The 15976-nt window shown below is 38.9% G+C and overlaps 1 protein-coding gene across 28 annotated transcripts in view; it reads right to left on the bottom strand.

Annotated features, from left to right (window-relative positions):
- CLASP2 (cytoplasmic linker associated protein 2) overlaps positions 1–15976 on the bottom strand; it is a 177671-nt gene that overhangs the window by 141785 nt on the left and 19910 nt on the right. For 27 of the 28 annotated variants that reach the window (XM_045297466.1, XM_045297471.1, XM_045297467.1 and 24 more), the window contains exon 6: positions 10490–10560. In XM_045297466.1, coding sequence (XP_045153401.1) covers positions 10490–10560 — 71 coding nt within the window. Of the gene's footprint in view, positions 1–5072; positions 5183–10489; positions 10561–15976 lie in introns of those variants that run through there. The other variant, XM_045297490.1, reaches the window with a different exon arrangement.

The raw sequence follows: 15976 nt of genomic DNA, 5'->3' as shown, positions 1-15976 counted from the left end.
CTGACATTATCAGAAAGAAGTTTACCTGGATTTTAATGACTATGCAAAGGTATTCAACTGTGTAGATAATAAGAAATCATGGATAACACTGAGTATTTCATTGTGCTCATGCAGAACTTGAACATGGAACAAGAACAGATGTGTGTCGGGACTACATCCTTGCATCATACTTATGCAACCTGTGTGTTGAGCATATGATGGAAGAAGCTGAACTATATGAAGAACTATATGAAGGCAACATCAGGAGAGTAGGCAGTCTCATTAACAAGCTGCTATAAGCAGATAACACAACCTTGTTTGCTAAAAGGTCAGAGGACTTAAACACTTACTGATGAAGACAGACGACTCTAACCTCAATACAGATTACGCTGCAACATTACAAGCAACATCATGATAAATGGAGAAACACTAAGTTTTCAAGAATTTAATTTTACTTGGATTCACAATAAATATGCATGGAAACATCAATTAAAAAAATCAACACACCATACTGGGCAAATCTGCTGCAAAAGATCTCCTTAACATGTTAAAAAGAAAGTTCTCACTTTGAGAATACTAGGGTGCACCTGACTCATGCCATGGTATTTTCAATCACCTCATATACATGTCAAAGTTGAGACAGTGAATAAGGAAGACTGAAGAAAAATTGATGCAATTGCATTACAGTGTTGATGAAGAACACTGGATATGCCAGGAACTACTAGAACAAAGAAATACAGGTAGAATTTTCCTTGGAAGTGTGGATGGCAAGACTTACACATTGGACTGTTAGTCTCAAGGTCAGCAGTTCAAAACCACCCACAGCTCTGTGGGGGGAAAATGAAACCTTCTACTCCTGTAAAGAGCTCCAGTCTCAGAAACCCGAAGGGACAGCTCTACTCAATCCTGTAGGGTTGCTCTGAGTCAGAATCAACTTGATGGCAGTGGGTTTTGAGTTACCTGGAATGATCAGCTCCTAAAGAAGGGCAATCTAGGTAAAGGAGAAGGTCAATGAAAACAAGCCCCTCCGTGAAATGGATTGGCACAGTGGTTCCAACGATGAATACAAACACAGCAAGGAATGTGATGATGATGCAGGAACCAACGCAACAGCACGTAACAGCAACAATAACACAGGGTTACTTTATTTTGGTTCCTGTCTATGTTACTGAATGCCCAATCTTCAGTCCCTTGTAATTTACTCTTTTCTCTTCATGGACTCTTCCAATCGGTGCTTTTACAAGAAAAGTTTAGATATTTATATGTGCCAGTGAGTCAAAGGATTGTTTTCTTTTAGTAATTTAAACCTCCCCATCATAGAATATCCATAGACGATTCAAAGATTGAAAGAGAAAAGTTGCAAAATAATAAAAGATCAGTTTTACTGGTCAGGGAGAGACGAGTAAGGCCCCCCAAGAGCTCGGGTCACTCTTCAGGTCTAGAGAGGAATGCACCCTGTGTTACAGTATGCAACCATTTGAGGTAGAAAGGACAGCATTTACCCAAGGACAAAGTTTAGAGGGTAAGAAAGGGAGGAGGCGTGGAAACAAGAAACAGGGAGGAAGTGGGCTAAGTGATAGAGCACCGAAGGGATTGCAATGGATAAAATGAAACAAAATATGTGTGAATTGTTGAATATGAAACGGATAACCTGCTCTATAAACCTTCACTCAATTCACAATAAGCAGTTAAAAAGAAAAACTGAGAAAAGAGAATTTTATTCAGAATTAACTTCTTACTATTGTTCCCTATCCCCTAAACTGATAGCTCCACTTAAATTTGTGTTAGAATAAGCTGAGAAACCTAAGGGTCCCAGAAGGTTGATCTCGAGAACCGTTTTTATGATTACTTATATATACACACATATTTTAAGACTGATAGCACACTACATGGAAATGCTCAAAGTTTGAAAAGCCTCTAGATTACAAAATCATATTTATTTCCCCATCAATTGGTAGCACAACAACAAAAGGCCAAATTCTTCTTGTGCGCTTTTGAGACAGATTACAGGACTCAGCACCACATAGTAATCCTACAGTTTTTTAACTCTAGCTGGGCTGAATGCCCAGCGCTCTGACACAATCATTTGGCTGCTTATTTTTAATATTCTTTGGTATGGATGAAGGCAACACAACAGAAACATACCCTCAAGTCATTCCTCAAAATTCAATGGATAGCTACTATATTATTTCATAAATCCAAGTTTGTTTAGAAATAACACTTCTAATGAAATAGTTTTTGTAGCCCAGGACTTACGTTCTTTTTAAGCCTATTGTCTATAATGTATATTATATAATGCACAGTACACACACCTCAAAGCACACCACTGCCATCAAGTCGACTCTGACTCAGAGACCCTGACAGTATTTTAAATACTGTAAATCTTTATAAGGCTTAGACCGAGGCATCAATCTTCCAAAGAGTGGATGGTGAGTTTGAACTACCATGTGAGCAGTTAACAGCCCAATGCATATCTCACAGTGCCACTAGAGCTCTTTCAGACACACACACACACACACACACACACACACACACACACCCCATATGTAAATAGTTAATATAAACAAGCAAACAGAACTCAAACAACCAAGAATTGGCTACTATGTCAAAATGCAACCCATGGGTAAGAAAAGCATTGATGTTTTTAAAAGGGTGATTCTTTTATGCACATGAAAGGCAAATTAAAAAGAATAATAATAACCAGAACTGGAAGGAAATGAAGTCTAGCAGGCACTCCTGGTGAGAATGTAAGCGGAAAAGCCTTAGGGAGCAACGTAGCAATAGCTAACACACCCAGGGCAGCTCGGAGCCGGAATCAGCACCACGGTACACAACAAGAGCCACGACAACAGATTTTAAAATGAAAGCAAACTTTGCTCTAGAAACTCCACTACTCGACTGTTTTAACTATACATACACCTGTGCATGTTATTTGTCGCTATGCATGCACCTAGTTTATTTCAGAACCATTTTGAAAAATTGTAATGTAATAAACAATCTAAAAACCCACCAAAATAGTTATGGTACGTTTCAAATGAGACAGAACTACACATGATGGCCTTAAAAAAACCCTCCATGTTTAAGTAGATACAATAAGCGACAAAAATACCTGTGGTGCAATAACAAGCATGTAAACACAGTAAAAACAAAATCAGTTATTTAGGTACTTTATTTGCAACAGTACAATAGAAGGTATAATAAGATATTCTGCACTAATAAAAGTATTCATTTCTTACATCTGGGTTTGGGTGTTAGCAGTGATTTTGGAAGAATTTTTACTTATCTTTACTGTTTGAGTTTTGAAAAGAAGAGGAAAAAACACAGGCTTAGAACACTATAATCTACTTATGTTATATGCCCATATGATCTAGTGTACTGTATGTAGATAAAAGTTATAAATATAGAGAGAAGTATATTCTAAGCTGTTAGGGACTATAAATATTGAGGTAAATTTACTGCATACATCTTTTATTTGGGGTTGTTTGTTTTTTGTAAAAGTATTTTACTTTCATTATCAGTATAATTCAACAAAAAAATTTAAAGAGAACAGATAAAAAGTTAAAACTCTAAGACTTACAAAAGTGAGCTATTGTTTAATCTACACACTTCTAAACATTTGAATGTATTTGTATATTACTTGGAAAAAACTAAGTATGCATACTAAACCTATAATATTTAAGAAAGAAAATAAAAGCTAGATATGGCTCAAACCAGATGTAAAATTTAAAGCTGTCTGCAAATTAAGTTTTGTTTTTAACAAAAAGAGACCCTTCCCTTAAGTACACAAGAACCTAATTTGTCAATTTTTATCACTTTTGACTTAAACTATATGTTAAAATTATATTCTTGCTCGTTACTATAAGGTCATAGAAGACAATTACATAAACCATAACAATACGCAAACATAAATTTACTGTCACATTTCAATTCAATTCGTACCTAACAGTTTGAATGACTGTTTATCAATATCATTATTTTGGTGAGCTTGCATAACCCCAAGACAGCAAACTCCTTTGGGAGAAGAGGCCATTATAGAGTGATAAGAAAGGCTGAAAGAGAGTTAAAATCCAAAATATAGACCAGTCTTTCTTAAAAACCTAGTGAAAAACCACACAAAACATCTGGGAGAAACCTCAAATTTCCGTTTATACATATCTCTGATGTTGATGCAATTAAGAAGTATATACCTCCTAGGATGTAACAGAAGGTTCAATGATGAAAACAAAAACTCAAGTACCAAACTCAAGTACCAAATGTCATGAAGGACAAAACCAAGCAAACACTTAGGGATCTATATGTAGGTTCTGGTTTGCTCTCTGGGTCTGGATCAGGTCATCAAAGCACCGCCAGCTTCAGTTTCCCAATCTGTGTAATGGAAATACTAAAATACTCTCTGTACACTTCACAGTTATTTGTACCCGAGGAGTTAATGTCTACTCAATATATACAAAAGTGCTTTGGAAACCTGTAATAAGACACTATGAAATGTATGTGTTTTGAAAGTATCTTTATCACAATAAAACACTGGTAAAATAAAATTTTAATCAGATTTAAAATTTCTATAGAATTCTTAATAGGCTAAATGTTTTCTAGAGAACTGTTTACTATAAACATTGACAAATCACAAACATATTAATTGAAATAGTGCTCACGTCACACCATTTGGCTTCTTTAAATATTTTATCACCACAGAATTCTACCTGGTATCAAATACACAGGAAAAATGTCAAGCTAGCTACCCAAATCTTGTTATCATCCCTCTGAAGGCCATGTTCCCACTTCAAAGCTTTTGCATATATTATACATTTCTCCAAATATCCCTCCTTCTCCCCCACTAAAGACTGAGGGCTTTATTGGGTTACAAGGTAAATTGTCATCTTAGAACTGCCAGATTCAGACATACCATGTGGAAGCGATACCAAATGACAAGCAAGCACACACGTGTATGCATGCACACACGAGTGTCCACCCACGCACATACACAAGTGTCCTTCATTCTTCAGGGAGAAATATGCTTCTTATGTAGCAAAGGATCGTCATCTTAAAAGGGAGTGAATTACACCAGCAATAAATGGAAAAGGAATCCTACTCACCATCTCCCATAGCCATTCAGATGGTCCAGGGAGCTCTCGCAAACCAAGAGGTCAAACAGCACTGCAAATAAGTGCAGCTCGGTGCCTGCGCCACTGGGCTCGGCCTGCAGCCTGCAGACACCGGGAGCACTGTGTGACCCAGGCCGCGCTGCAGCTCTGCACCGCAATAGCCAACAGCTGCTACTCCACTTCAAAATAAAAGTCTGGGGTCTTGCTGAAAACCCTCCTTTATTCAGCGGAGCCTAGCCGGGCTTGATCAAGATTATTCTTTAACTGCACACATGCTGTTAGATAGGACTTATGAAATCTCCCCTTGTACTAGCTGCCTGAAATTTAATGTAGGAAAAGCTCAAGGAGCCAATAAATGCTATCCCGCTGAGGGACTTTTAATGCAATCATCAAAACACAAGGCATGTGTTCAGCAATCATTCTCTGCTTCCCTAAAGATATCCATGTAATCAGTAGCAATCACATGATCTGATGGATTAACTGATTTGCGCTTTTTAAAAAAGGTTTTCATCTCTTTGTCTTTACCTTGTAATATTTACAACAGAAAACTGCTAGAAGTGCGCAAACAGGAATAGCCCCGTTTCCATGATTTACTGCTCTCATTATGCAGGAAGCATTTCTGGCTGCCGTAAACAAATCACGTCAAAGGCAGCCCATCAAAGGCTGTTCTGTGTGGACAGCAGGGCCACACGGAACAAAGCTTGCTTCTGGGGGAGGCAGAACCTCGCCAGTGCGCAGCTGCAGGGGTGCAGAGCACCCTCCATCCAGGCTGCACAACCATCAGAACATTGTCGAGCTCTGAGAAGACCCTGGGGTCACAAACAAATCCATTTTCAAATCATCCTGGAAAACAAAGCCCCTTTGCTTTGCACAAAGGGGTATGTTACAGGCATCATATTAAACTAGGCTGCATCCATTGCCTTGTTGCCTCTGTTAAGTCAAATAACAAGGTAATTTCAAAGCCCAAATTTCATGTTTTCTGTTATTGTCAACCTGCAAGAACAATTCTTTTCCTAGCAACTGTTTCAAAGGGGAAAACTGGAAAATATTTACAAAGATTATTGTAAAATAATCATTTTTTACAATGGTGGCACTAGGGCTTGGTCCTACACACCTGCACCCTCACAAAACAGCATCATGCCTAGTTTTTCAAGGGGGGAGGGGCGGGGAAGGCTCGCAGTCAGTGCCACAGGCAGTGCTGGTGTATACATCTTGGCTATCTTAGGAGACTGTCTAGAAGAGACCATGATGACACAGACCCTGTGGTGATCACAGAGGGACTGCAACTTCCAGTCTTTTCCATCCTATCGGGCTAGTGCTTATGCCTTCCAGCCACTATCCAATTAAATTTAAATCCAGCTTCCTTCTAATAGTAGAGCTAATTCCATTGCTCTTAGGGATTCTCCAGAACTGCCTTTGTAATGAGAATTAAAACACCAAGCTTAAACAACCCTAAAGACAGAAAAATGTTTTGCTCTTCTTACTATTCCAAACTAAATGGTGTTCAAATTTCTGATGATGTAGCTTACTTGGTGTTCTGAGTAGGCTGAATTAGTGCTCAAGAAACTCAAATTAAGGAATTCAATCAAAACTTTCATTAGAAGTGTATAAATATGCAATTATGAAAGAAGGCACATAGACAAAAGCAGGATATGTAGGAGATACTTCGGAGCATGTATATATGGAGAACTGGTAAGATAACACACACCACCACCCACACCTGAACTGGCAATGTGAGATGAGCAAGACCATGTCACTCCCACTCACCACCACATCCCTCTCCTGGCTCAAAACCGACACAGATCTCCTTCCCTAAAAGGCCGTCTCAACTCTGCCACGTGCTCTTGACCTATTCTCCAAGTACAGCTCTCATGGGCACCTGTCCCGTCCCCCACCCCCCCACACCCCCGTCGTCACAAGACTCTCGCCAATCTTGGCCCCCTTTGTTCTGCAAAGGCACCATGCATGCCCTTTTCCATTTTGGGGGCTTATGGCTACTCTTTTTTTTCCTCAGCTAGAGCATTTTTTTTTTCTGTTGCTCATTGCCAATTATTACATCTCAATGCAAACATGTCAGACCCCTCTCAGAGGCTTGTCCCACTACAATATATCTTCAATATATAGTATACATGAACCGTTTCCATGCTTTCGTGGCTAGTCTTTAATCTTCCCTAACACATTTTTCAGTTCCAGTTTTATCTTAAAGTTTTATCTTGAGTGCAACATAACAAAGAGCTAGCTGAAAAGTATCTGTGTGTGTGTGTGTGTGTGTGTGTGTGTTATGGGGGGGACTGTGCAGAAATTTTTTTTAAAGGAACACAATAAAATTCATTATGTCACATTTTATGTGTAAATTTACTTGCATTTAAATTTATTCATGAGAATTTTGTTTTAATGTTCAATTTGGTATCTTCTGCTGCTTGTGAAGATTGAATGAGTATGTTGGGTTGGGATAAAATACATCATTAGAATTTTTCTAATATTATTAAGATTTTTTTCTCCCAATATAATTTTTTTTTTTTACTTAGAATCGGGGTTCTTAGAAATAACGTAAGGGTAAGGTCTTTAAACAGAATAGATCTATTTCCTCCATTACCAACTATACTCACCTATTTTATCCAAGTGGAAATGTCACCAAGGCCACAAGCTACCAAGTCTAGAGTATTGGGGAAAGATGAGTCAGACCTAGAACTACACATTGTGAGTCATCAACAAATTAAAAAAAAAGCTGGATTAGATCACTGATGGAGATAAATTGAGAAAAGAGAAACAAAAAACATGATTGAAGACAGGGAAGAAGGGAGGTCAAAAGTCTGAACCCTAAAGCCTGCCAACATGATTGATGATTTTTCCTCTTCTATATAATCTCCCTGTGATAGGTGTTTTGTGCGAACATGGCACTGGTAAGAAGATATGAATTGGAGTTTAGCCTGTCAATCAGGTTGCAACTTGATGACCTCTGGACCGTGTGACCTAGATAAATGGCTCACTGGGGGCTGACCCCTCTTTTCCTCCCTGGTGACCAGACCAGCAGGCTGCTTGATCTACCTACCTTGCCTCTCCATGTGCGCTGTGCTATCTGTGGGGCAAGCCAACCGGTGGACCACGTGGACTGCATTGATATTCTGTGCTGTTCCACGGCACAGCACCACTTCACCTTGCTGTGTTTGCTGCCTGCAGGCTGACTCCACCTATCTTGTCACCACTCCAGATGCCACACCTCTCACCAGCCACTTTGCATCACTGCACTGTAAGGCTCCACTGCGACCTGCTTCTCTAGACTGCACTACTGGCCTCTGCTACACCTCATTCCCTTCATCTTCCTACTGTCTGCTGCCTTGGCTGTGAGTTGGAAGGACCTTCGGTATATTAACTGTCCCATGAAAGAGAGTTGGACTGAGCTCTCTTTCTGTACTGCTGCGTGGACTAATTTGCGGTTTTAGTCCTTTTCATTATATAAACATCTATTTATTTACTTATATAATTTATCATCATAATTGTCTTGATTTTGCTTCTCTAGAGAACCCTGCCTAACACATTCCCTTTGTTAACTTATCTATTAGAGTAATTTTCAATGACAGCAACAAAAATATCACAACCAGTTTCTGTATTTCAATGCTCATACTATAAACTTTTATTTTCACACTCAATGTATATATGTAGCTCTATATAAGCAGAGAATATACATAAGTATAGATCTAGAAATATATACACATGTAAATATACATATTGTATAAGTAGACATGAAGAGAGAAAGTAACAAGGGCAGATACACATATATTATAGAGAGAGATGAAGAGACTGAAGTAACAAGGGTAACTAACAGAAAACGAAAGATTCTATTTTAAAAGTAAGAGAAATAACCTCACAAAACATAAGAATAATAATGCTTGCAAAATAAACTGCATCCAAACAATATCCTAAAATTTATACTATAGTTTACCCTTTTGTCTCTAGCGTTTTAATGACATATTCTGGAATACGCAAATGACTATATTGTAAATGTTACAAAAACACACAAATCTCAGTTCAAGGAATTTTAACAACTCTATCTTCCTGCTGTTTCTGGTTTCTATGGAAATGGACAGAGGTAGCTGCTTAAAAAAACAGGATGAGGTACTTAAAACACCTCTATTCAAAGAAGAAAAGTGAGAAACAGCTGGCAGTCAGGGTGAATAACTGGTAGCACTGAAGTCAATTTATGCTTTTGGAACCAAGTTTAGATTAGACTTTAGACACATTCTCTGTAACACTAATAAATTCTCACTCCATCTGCCTTCATGCAACACAACTACATTTAACCTTGTTTTAACCCAGAGAAAAATAACTACATCACATTAGTAAACAGTTGTCCAGGATTTGACTACATAGGCCATGCATCAAATTTATTCTCCTACATCACTTATATTTCCAACCTAATCACTTTCTTTGATATGAAGTCACTTTGCCAGCTGGAAAAACCACCTATACTACCTTTGGAAATACCACATAGTGTCAATTAATATTTAATCTAGGTAACAGTTCCCAAAAAACTAAACACAATTTAGTAAGCTTACAAAAGGGAGAGCAACTGCAAAGTAAAATAAATGCCAGGTATGAACCTCACGCCCCCTACATTCCAATTTGGTCTCATTTGCATTAAGAAGTCAAAGACGATCATGCTGGTGAAGTTCTTATGCATGTGTCTCCTCACAAGTACCTGCGCTATGTATAATAGCCCACTCTGTGTAACAGCCCACTGCCAAAGAGTAGACTCCAATTCATAGCAACCCTAAGCAGGGGTTCTGAGGCTTAAATCTTTATGGAACAGATACGTCATCTTCCTTCCCTGGAACAAGTGGTGGGTTTGGACTGCTGACCGCCACATGTAGCTGACAGCACCACAGTTTGCCAATTCCATAATTTCTACTGCAAAGACCTAAGTGAAACAATTACTGTGGGAATAAAATAGACACAACTCATGCATGGAATGTGGAGGGCAAGAAGCCATCAAACCTTCAACCAGGCAAACAAACAGACACCAAAGTGTAAAAACACAGTATCATTTTACACGACTCAACTCACGGCCGTGAGTTGATTCCACGGCACGGCGACCCCAAAGTGCAAGGTAGACTGCCCCTTGCGTTTCTGAGACTGATTCTCTACAGGAGCAGGAACCTCATCTTCCTCCCTAGTCATTTTACACAAGTGAGCCAAAATGAAATTTTCACTTACTCCCAAAGAGTCAGGTGATAGGCAATGATTAACAGGGTGGAAAGACTACTGCAGCCCAACTAAAATTTTCAGTTATGCAATCAATTCTGTTAAATCAGGGATACAACAGTTGACTTGAAGACATTTCTGGACCTAAAACTTTGCCAAATAAGCTTAGAAATTTTTGAGAACTGGAATAACTTAATTATTCTTACCTTTGCAGACACTCAAAATCATACCATCTGAATTTTGTACTTCATCAAATTTGGCAAATATCATTTCTAATCTGGGAATAAAGAATAAACTTTGTTTGTTTGTTTGCTTTTACAGACAAATTAAATAAACACAATTTCTTCACCATCTTCCTTAGAAACAATTCTAGGACCTTCACCTGACTTGTCTACACAACAATTTTGAGGTTAATTCACTGACTGAAAGGAGGCAAAACACCATCTTTCTTCAGATGAAAGAAGCTCAGTGCAAGTTCGGGCAGCCCTCTATCCGCCCACAGTCATACTCATGAAACTCTATTGCAAAGCTTCCTCAGGAAATCATTCCTCCAATTCCATCAGAAATAGTCTAGTTACAATTTATAATAAATCTACTCAGTCACCAAAGCGTAGAAAAATCATACTAAGGAAGCTTAACACACCAACACATTAAATAGCAGAAACTAAGCAATGCTGACCCAATTGATAGTCTGATGCTATCCCTATAAGCCTGACTACTTTCATACAACACCAACTCTATTAGCACTTCTAATTTTATATGCAGGATAATTACCCTTTCTGCACTTCATCTATCACATTTTTGAAAGTTAAAAACGTATTTCTTATTACAAAATCAAAGCACTCATTATAAAAGAACATATAAATAAGAACAAAGTAGAAAAACCACAATTCTACCATCTAAAGAATTTAACTGTGTCCTTTCTTTTAAATTCACATGTAGATTTTCTTTCAACCAAAGTGGGAGCACGTTGACAATACTAATTTTTAATTTGCCTTTCTTTTACTTTCCACTATACATCATCTTGGCATTTCTTCATTTGAGGGAGAGAAGGTGGTCGCCATGTTGTCTTAAAATGTCATATGGTTTACTCCAACTTTGCCAATGTTTCCATCAAAACTTCACTTCTTAAAACCTTAGTTAAACATTGGTTATTTCTGTGTATAAATTGAGGAGGCAGGTATTTTGTGGCTTAAATTTTTTTTCCACTAGGAAACCCCTAGAAATCATTAGTAGAATTTCTAAATATTTCGTTCACTCCCTGCCCCACTGATATCAACAGAAAAGCTCTTCCCACAGCTGCAGCCATGTCAGTTGGAAGACACAGTCACATTGACTCTCGAGAGCAACATCAGCAGTTAAGCAGACACCAGGCAGGTTTCTCAGAGACAGATGTGGACAGGAGATGGGGAAGGAGGCACGGGAAGTTAACGTTGAGCTGCATGGGGACACAGCAGAATAAACATTAATGAACAAGAGCTTAACACTCAGCTAGATTATGAAAATGGAAGTTGGAAATGTACGACAGAATGCTCAGACAGAAAAAGCTGGCAAGGAACTGATGTGGGGGAGATAAAAAATGCAGGCAAGGAATGGAGTCGTGGGCAGTTTTAATAAGAATAGGGCTCAATTGAAACACTAAACTGGAAAAAACAAAACAACCTCACTGCCATTGAGTCAAAGGCAACTCATAGGGACCCTGTGTTGATTTCGGAGATTGTAACTGTTGACAGGAGGAGCAAGCCCTGTCTCTTTTCCAAGGGACTGCTGGCGGCTCTGAATTGCTGAGCATGTAGATCGCTGCCCAATGTGTAACCATACACAACCAGGCTCCTTATAATAAGAATCATGCATGTTCAAATGCGCTTTACACAAGTGATGTATGTATGGATTGTGATGAGAGTTGTATGAGGCCCTAATAAAACGATAAAAAAAAAAAAAAAAAAAAACAAAAAAAAAAAAAAAAAAAAAAAAAAGAATCATTCACTGCTGTGCAGTTAATTTTAAGGTAGGAAGATACCATCAAAGAAGGTCTCTGGGCTGAGAAGGCCAAAAATGCTTTTGATTTCACACTTCTCACCGTGCTGCCAGCCTTCAGTATGCACTCTGTCCTCTTTCTTGCCCGGCTGTCCTCCTCGCCACGCACTGCCCCTCCTCCAGGTGGTTCTTGCTTTGCTAACTTGCATAAACCGGACTTTTGTTTGGGATTTATTTACTCCAGAGGATTTAATTAGAAAAGCAACTCTAACCGAAGTTCACAGATAAGTTTAGGGAAGAATAATCAACCACAAGTGCAGTAGGAGAGAGACGATTAGAATCTCAGAACTCATCTTTTACAAAATTTAATAATTTATCAGGAACTATAAGGAGTCCTGGTGGCACAGTGGGTTATGCACTGGGCTGCTAACCACAAAGTCAGCAGTTCAAAATCACAAGCTGTTCTGCGAGAGGAAGATGAGGATTTCTACTCCCGTAAATATTTACAGTCTTGGAAACCCAGAGGACAGTTCTACTCTGTCCTATTGGGTTGCCATGAGTCAGAACTAAATTGAGGCACATGAGGTGTTTTTCAATTGAAATAGAAGTCAAGTATCATACAACTAATCCCCTTTAAAGTGTACAATTCAGTGACTTTAGGATGTTCAGAGACCTATGTAGCTATCGCCATGATCAATTTTAGAACATTTTTATCAACATAAAAGCAATAGTATGCCCATTAGCAGTCCTTCTTTATTTCCCACAACTCTTCCAGTCTTAGGTAACCACTAATCTACTCCCTGTCTACAGACTCACCTCCTCTAGCCACTACCTACAAATAGAATCATGGTTATATAGCCTTTTGTGACGGCCTTCTTTTGTTACCATATGTTTTCAAGGCTAATCCATCTTATATAGCATATGGATATTTGAGCCCATATAAGTATGTACATTTGGCTACGGTTAGTAAATAGCTGACTTATTTTGGTAAGAATATGAAAATATTAGTAAACTGCCTGTATACGATAAAATCCATAATAGCTTGACTCTGATGGGAGTAAAAAATCAAATGAGTTCTCTCTAGTAACAAAAATTACAAATATAAATTAAGATGTCAAGAATTATAGGCCAATCTCACTTTGAGCATAGAGGCAAAAAAAAAAACCTAACAGGGGAGCGCTAAAGGATGATCTTTCAATTAAGTGGAACGAAGTGAACAGATCACCAGCAAGTGCTTCATTTCTTCCTCACTTTCAGCGCTTTGAAGCACCTGCTGATGAAAATCAAGGATGGTAGCCTTCAGTATGGATTACAAATTAAGGTAAGAAAGACCACAATCCACACAACTGGATCAATAGTAACACCAAGAGAAAGGGTGAAGTTAGCATGAATCTTGTCTTGCTTGGATCCACAAGCAAAATGCTTATGGAAGCAGCAGTCAAGATATCAAAAGATGTGTTGCATTGGGTAAATCTGCTGCACAAGACCTCTTTAGAGTGTTGAAAAGCAAGGATATTACTTTGAGAACTAAGGTGCGCCTGACCCAAGCCATGGTATTTATTCGCCATTGCATCCTATGCGTGTGCAAGTTGAATACTGAATATGAGAGATCGTAGTAGAAAAAGTGATACATTTGAATTGTGATGCTAGAGAATAATATTGAATGGACCGCTAAAAAGACAAACTGATCGGTCTTGGAAGAAATAGGCCAGAGTGCTCCTTAGAGGCAAGGATGGCAAGACTTCATCTTACATACTTTGGACATGCTGTCAAGAGAGCTCAGTCCCTGGAGAAGGACATCATGTTTGGTAAAGTGGAAGGGCAGTGAAAAAGAGGAAGGCCCTCGAGGAGATGGACTAACCCAGTGGCAGCATCAATGGGCTAAGACATAGGAACAACTGTGAGGAAGGCACAGGACCGTTCACTGCTCTGTTCTGCTGTGCACAGGGTCATTATGGGTCAGAGCTGACTTGATGGCACCTAACAACAACAAGTGAACGGATACTCTTATGGGGGAAAATGTATCTAAATCCCTACCTCACACTATTTACAAAATCAATGCCGGATGGACTCTAGATATAACTGTGAATAAAACTTTGAGACACAAACTCAGAAATGTGTCTCACAAGGTCAGGATGAGCAAAGATTTCTTAAACAAGAGATACATGTCTAATCATAAAGATCATAATTGAGAAATATTTTTAAATTAAAAACTTCACAACATTAAAAGACAGTATCAAGAAATAACACAGGCATATGGAAGAAAATATTTGAAACAAAATATAGCTGGCAATGTGCTCTAACACCCTGAGAACACAGATAACTCCCATAAAACAACTGAAACAACAAGACTAAAACCCAATATAAATAACTGGAATAAAAGACCTGGAAAGATATTTCACAAAAGAATATATCCAACTGACTAATATGGAAGAGTGCTATTTTTTGTAATCAGAAAAATGCAGATTAGTCACAGTGAAAGCAAAACATAGCCAGAATCCTAAAATTATTGCACCTGTTCAAAAATGGCATTGCACCATCAGACTTTCTCAAACTTCACAAGGGGCAAAAAGATAATCAAGATCATGCATCATCAGCCCAAGATGATTCCAAAGCCACCTTGACTCTAAGGTGGTAAAACATACTTCCACCTTCCAACCTTTTGACTAATTTTGACACCATCCGTCCCTCCCACAATACTCTTCTTTCTCTGCTGAGTTACAATGACACATAGAACTCACAATTAATCACACTTATGAGATTTAATAGCGAAGTAATGGGCTAAATTCCTCATCAGGAACAACTCAGGATATAATTCTTCACTGAGGACTTCTTAGTCACGCCCACAGGAAGAGACCTCTCTGGCCCTTGAGCTCTTAGCCCAGCCTCTGCTCCGCCCGGGCAAGTGTTACAGACTCTTGAGTTTGGCCAAAAGTGCCTGGACGCACTCTACCCACAAGCCTCAGTCCTAAAGTGCTCACCTGTCTCTTGCTCTCTGGTTCCATGACCCTAGTTCCACCAAGTGTCTGGAGACACTCCACTCTGTCAGGGAGCCTCCAGCTGAAGGTGCTTAGTGATCTCATTCTATGGATCAGTACACCAACTCAGCAGGGAAGCCATCGTGGCCCAGTTTCCGGATTCTTCTGCCACTGTTTCTTTGCTGCCACTTCTTGCTGTGTCATGCCATCCCCAGTATTACCGCTGTCACCTGGGTCTAGGAGATTCTCAGTAGAGGAACTTGAGTGCAAAGGACACCCACCAGTCCAGGATCTTGTTTCTTGGTGGTCACGAGGTACCTTCTTTCCATTGTGGGATGGCTAACTGTGGGATGGCTAATATTAAGTCTAGCAGGTTAACAAAACCGACCAATCTCCTTAGGGTGCCATACATCTTATTTACATAGTCCTATCCCAACAAGAGTGCCAAACATTCTATCTGCCTTATTAGCAAGTAATCCAATTCCCTGGTTGGGTTATAAGCATTTTATTTGCACTGTCTCACTCATTGTTTAGTCAAAGTTAAAAGAACATGACAAGAAAGATCATAAGAAATTGAGCTATCACATTACAGCATGAGACTAATGGCACCAAATACGGGTAGGAGTATAGAATAATGTGAACTCGCAAAGAGTTCTAATAAGAATATGAATGGGTACCAACCAATCTTGAAAACTGTTTGGTGGATGAATATATACATACATAAATACACACATATAC

Source organism: Echinops telfairi, unplaced genomic scaffold (genome assembly GCF_000313985.2).
Source record: "Echinops telfairi isolate 266 unplaced genomic scaffold, ASM31398v2 ScPeMD7_7420;HRSCAF=8458, whole genome shotgun sequence".
NCBI classification, from domain to species: domain Eukaryota; kingdom Metazoa; phylum Chordata; class Mammalia; order Afrosoricida; family Tenrecidae; genus Echinops; species Echinops telfairi.
This window is presented reverse-complemented; position numbering and strand designations above follow the sequence as displayed.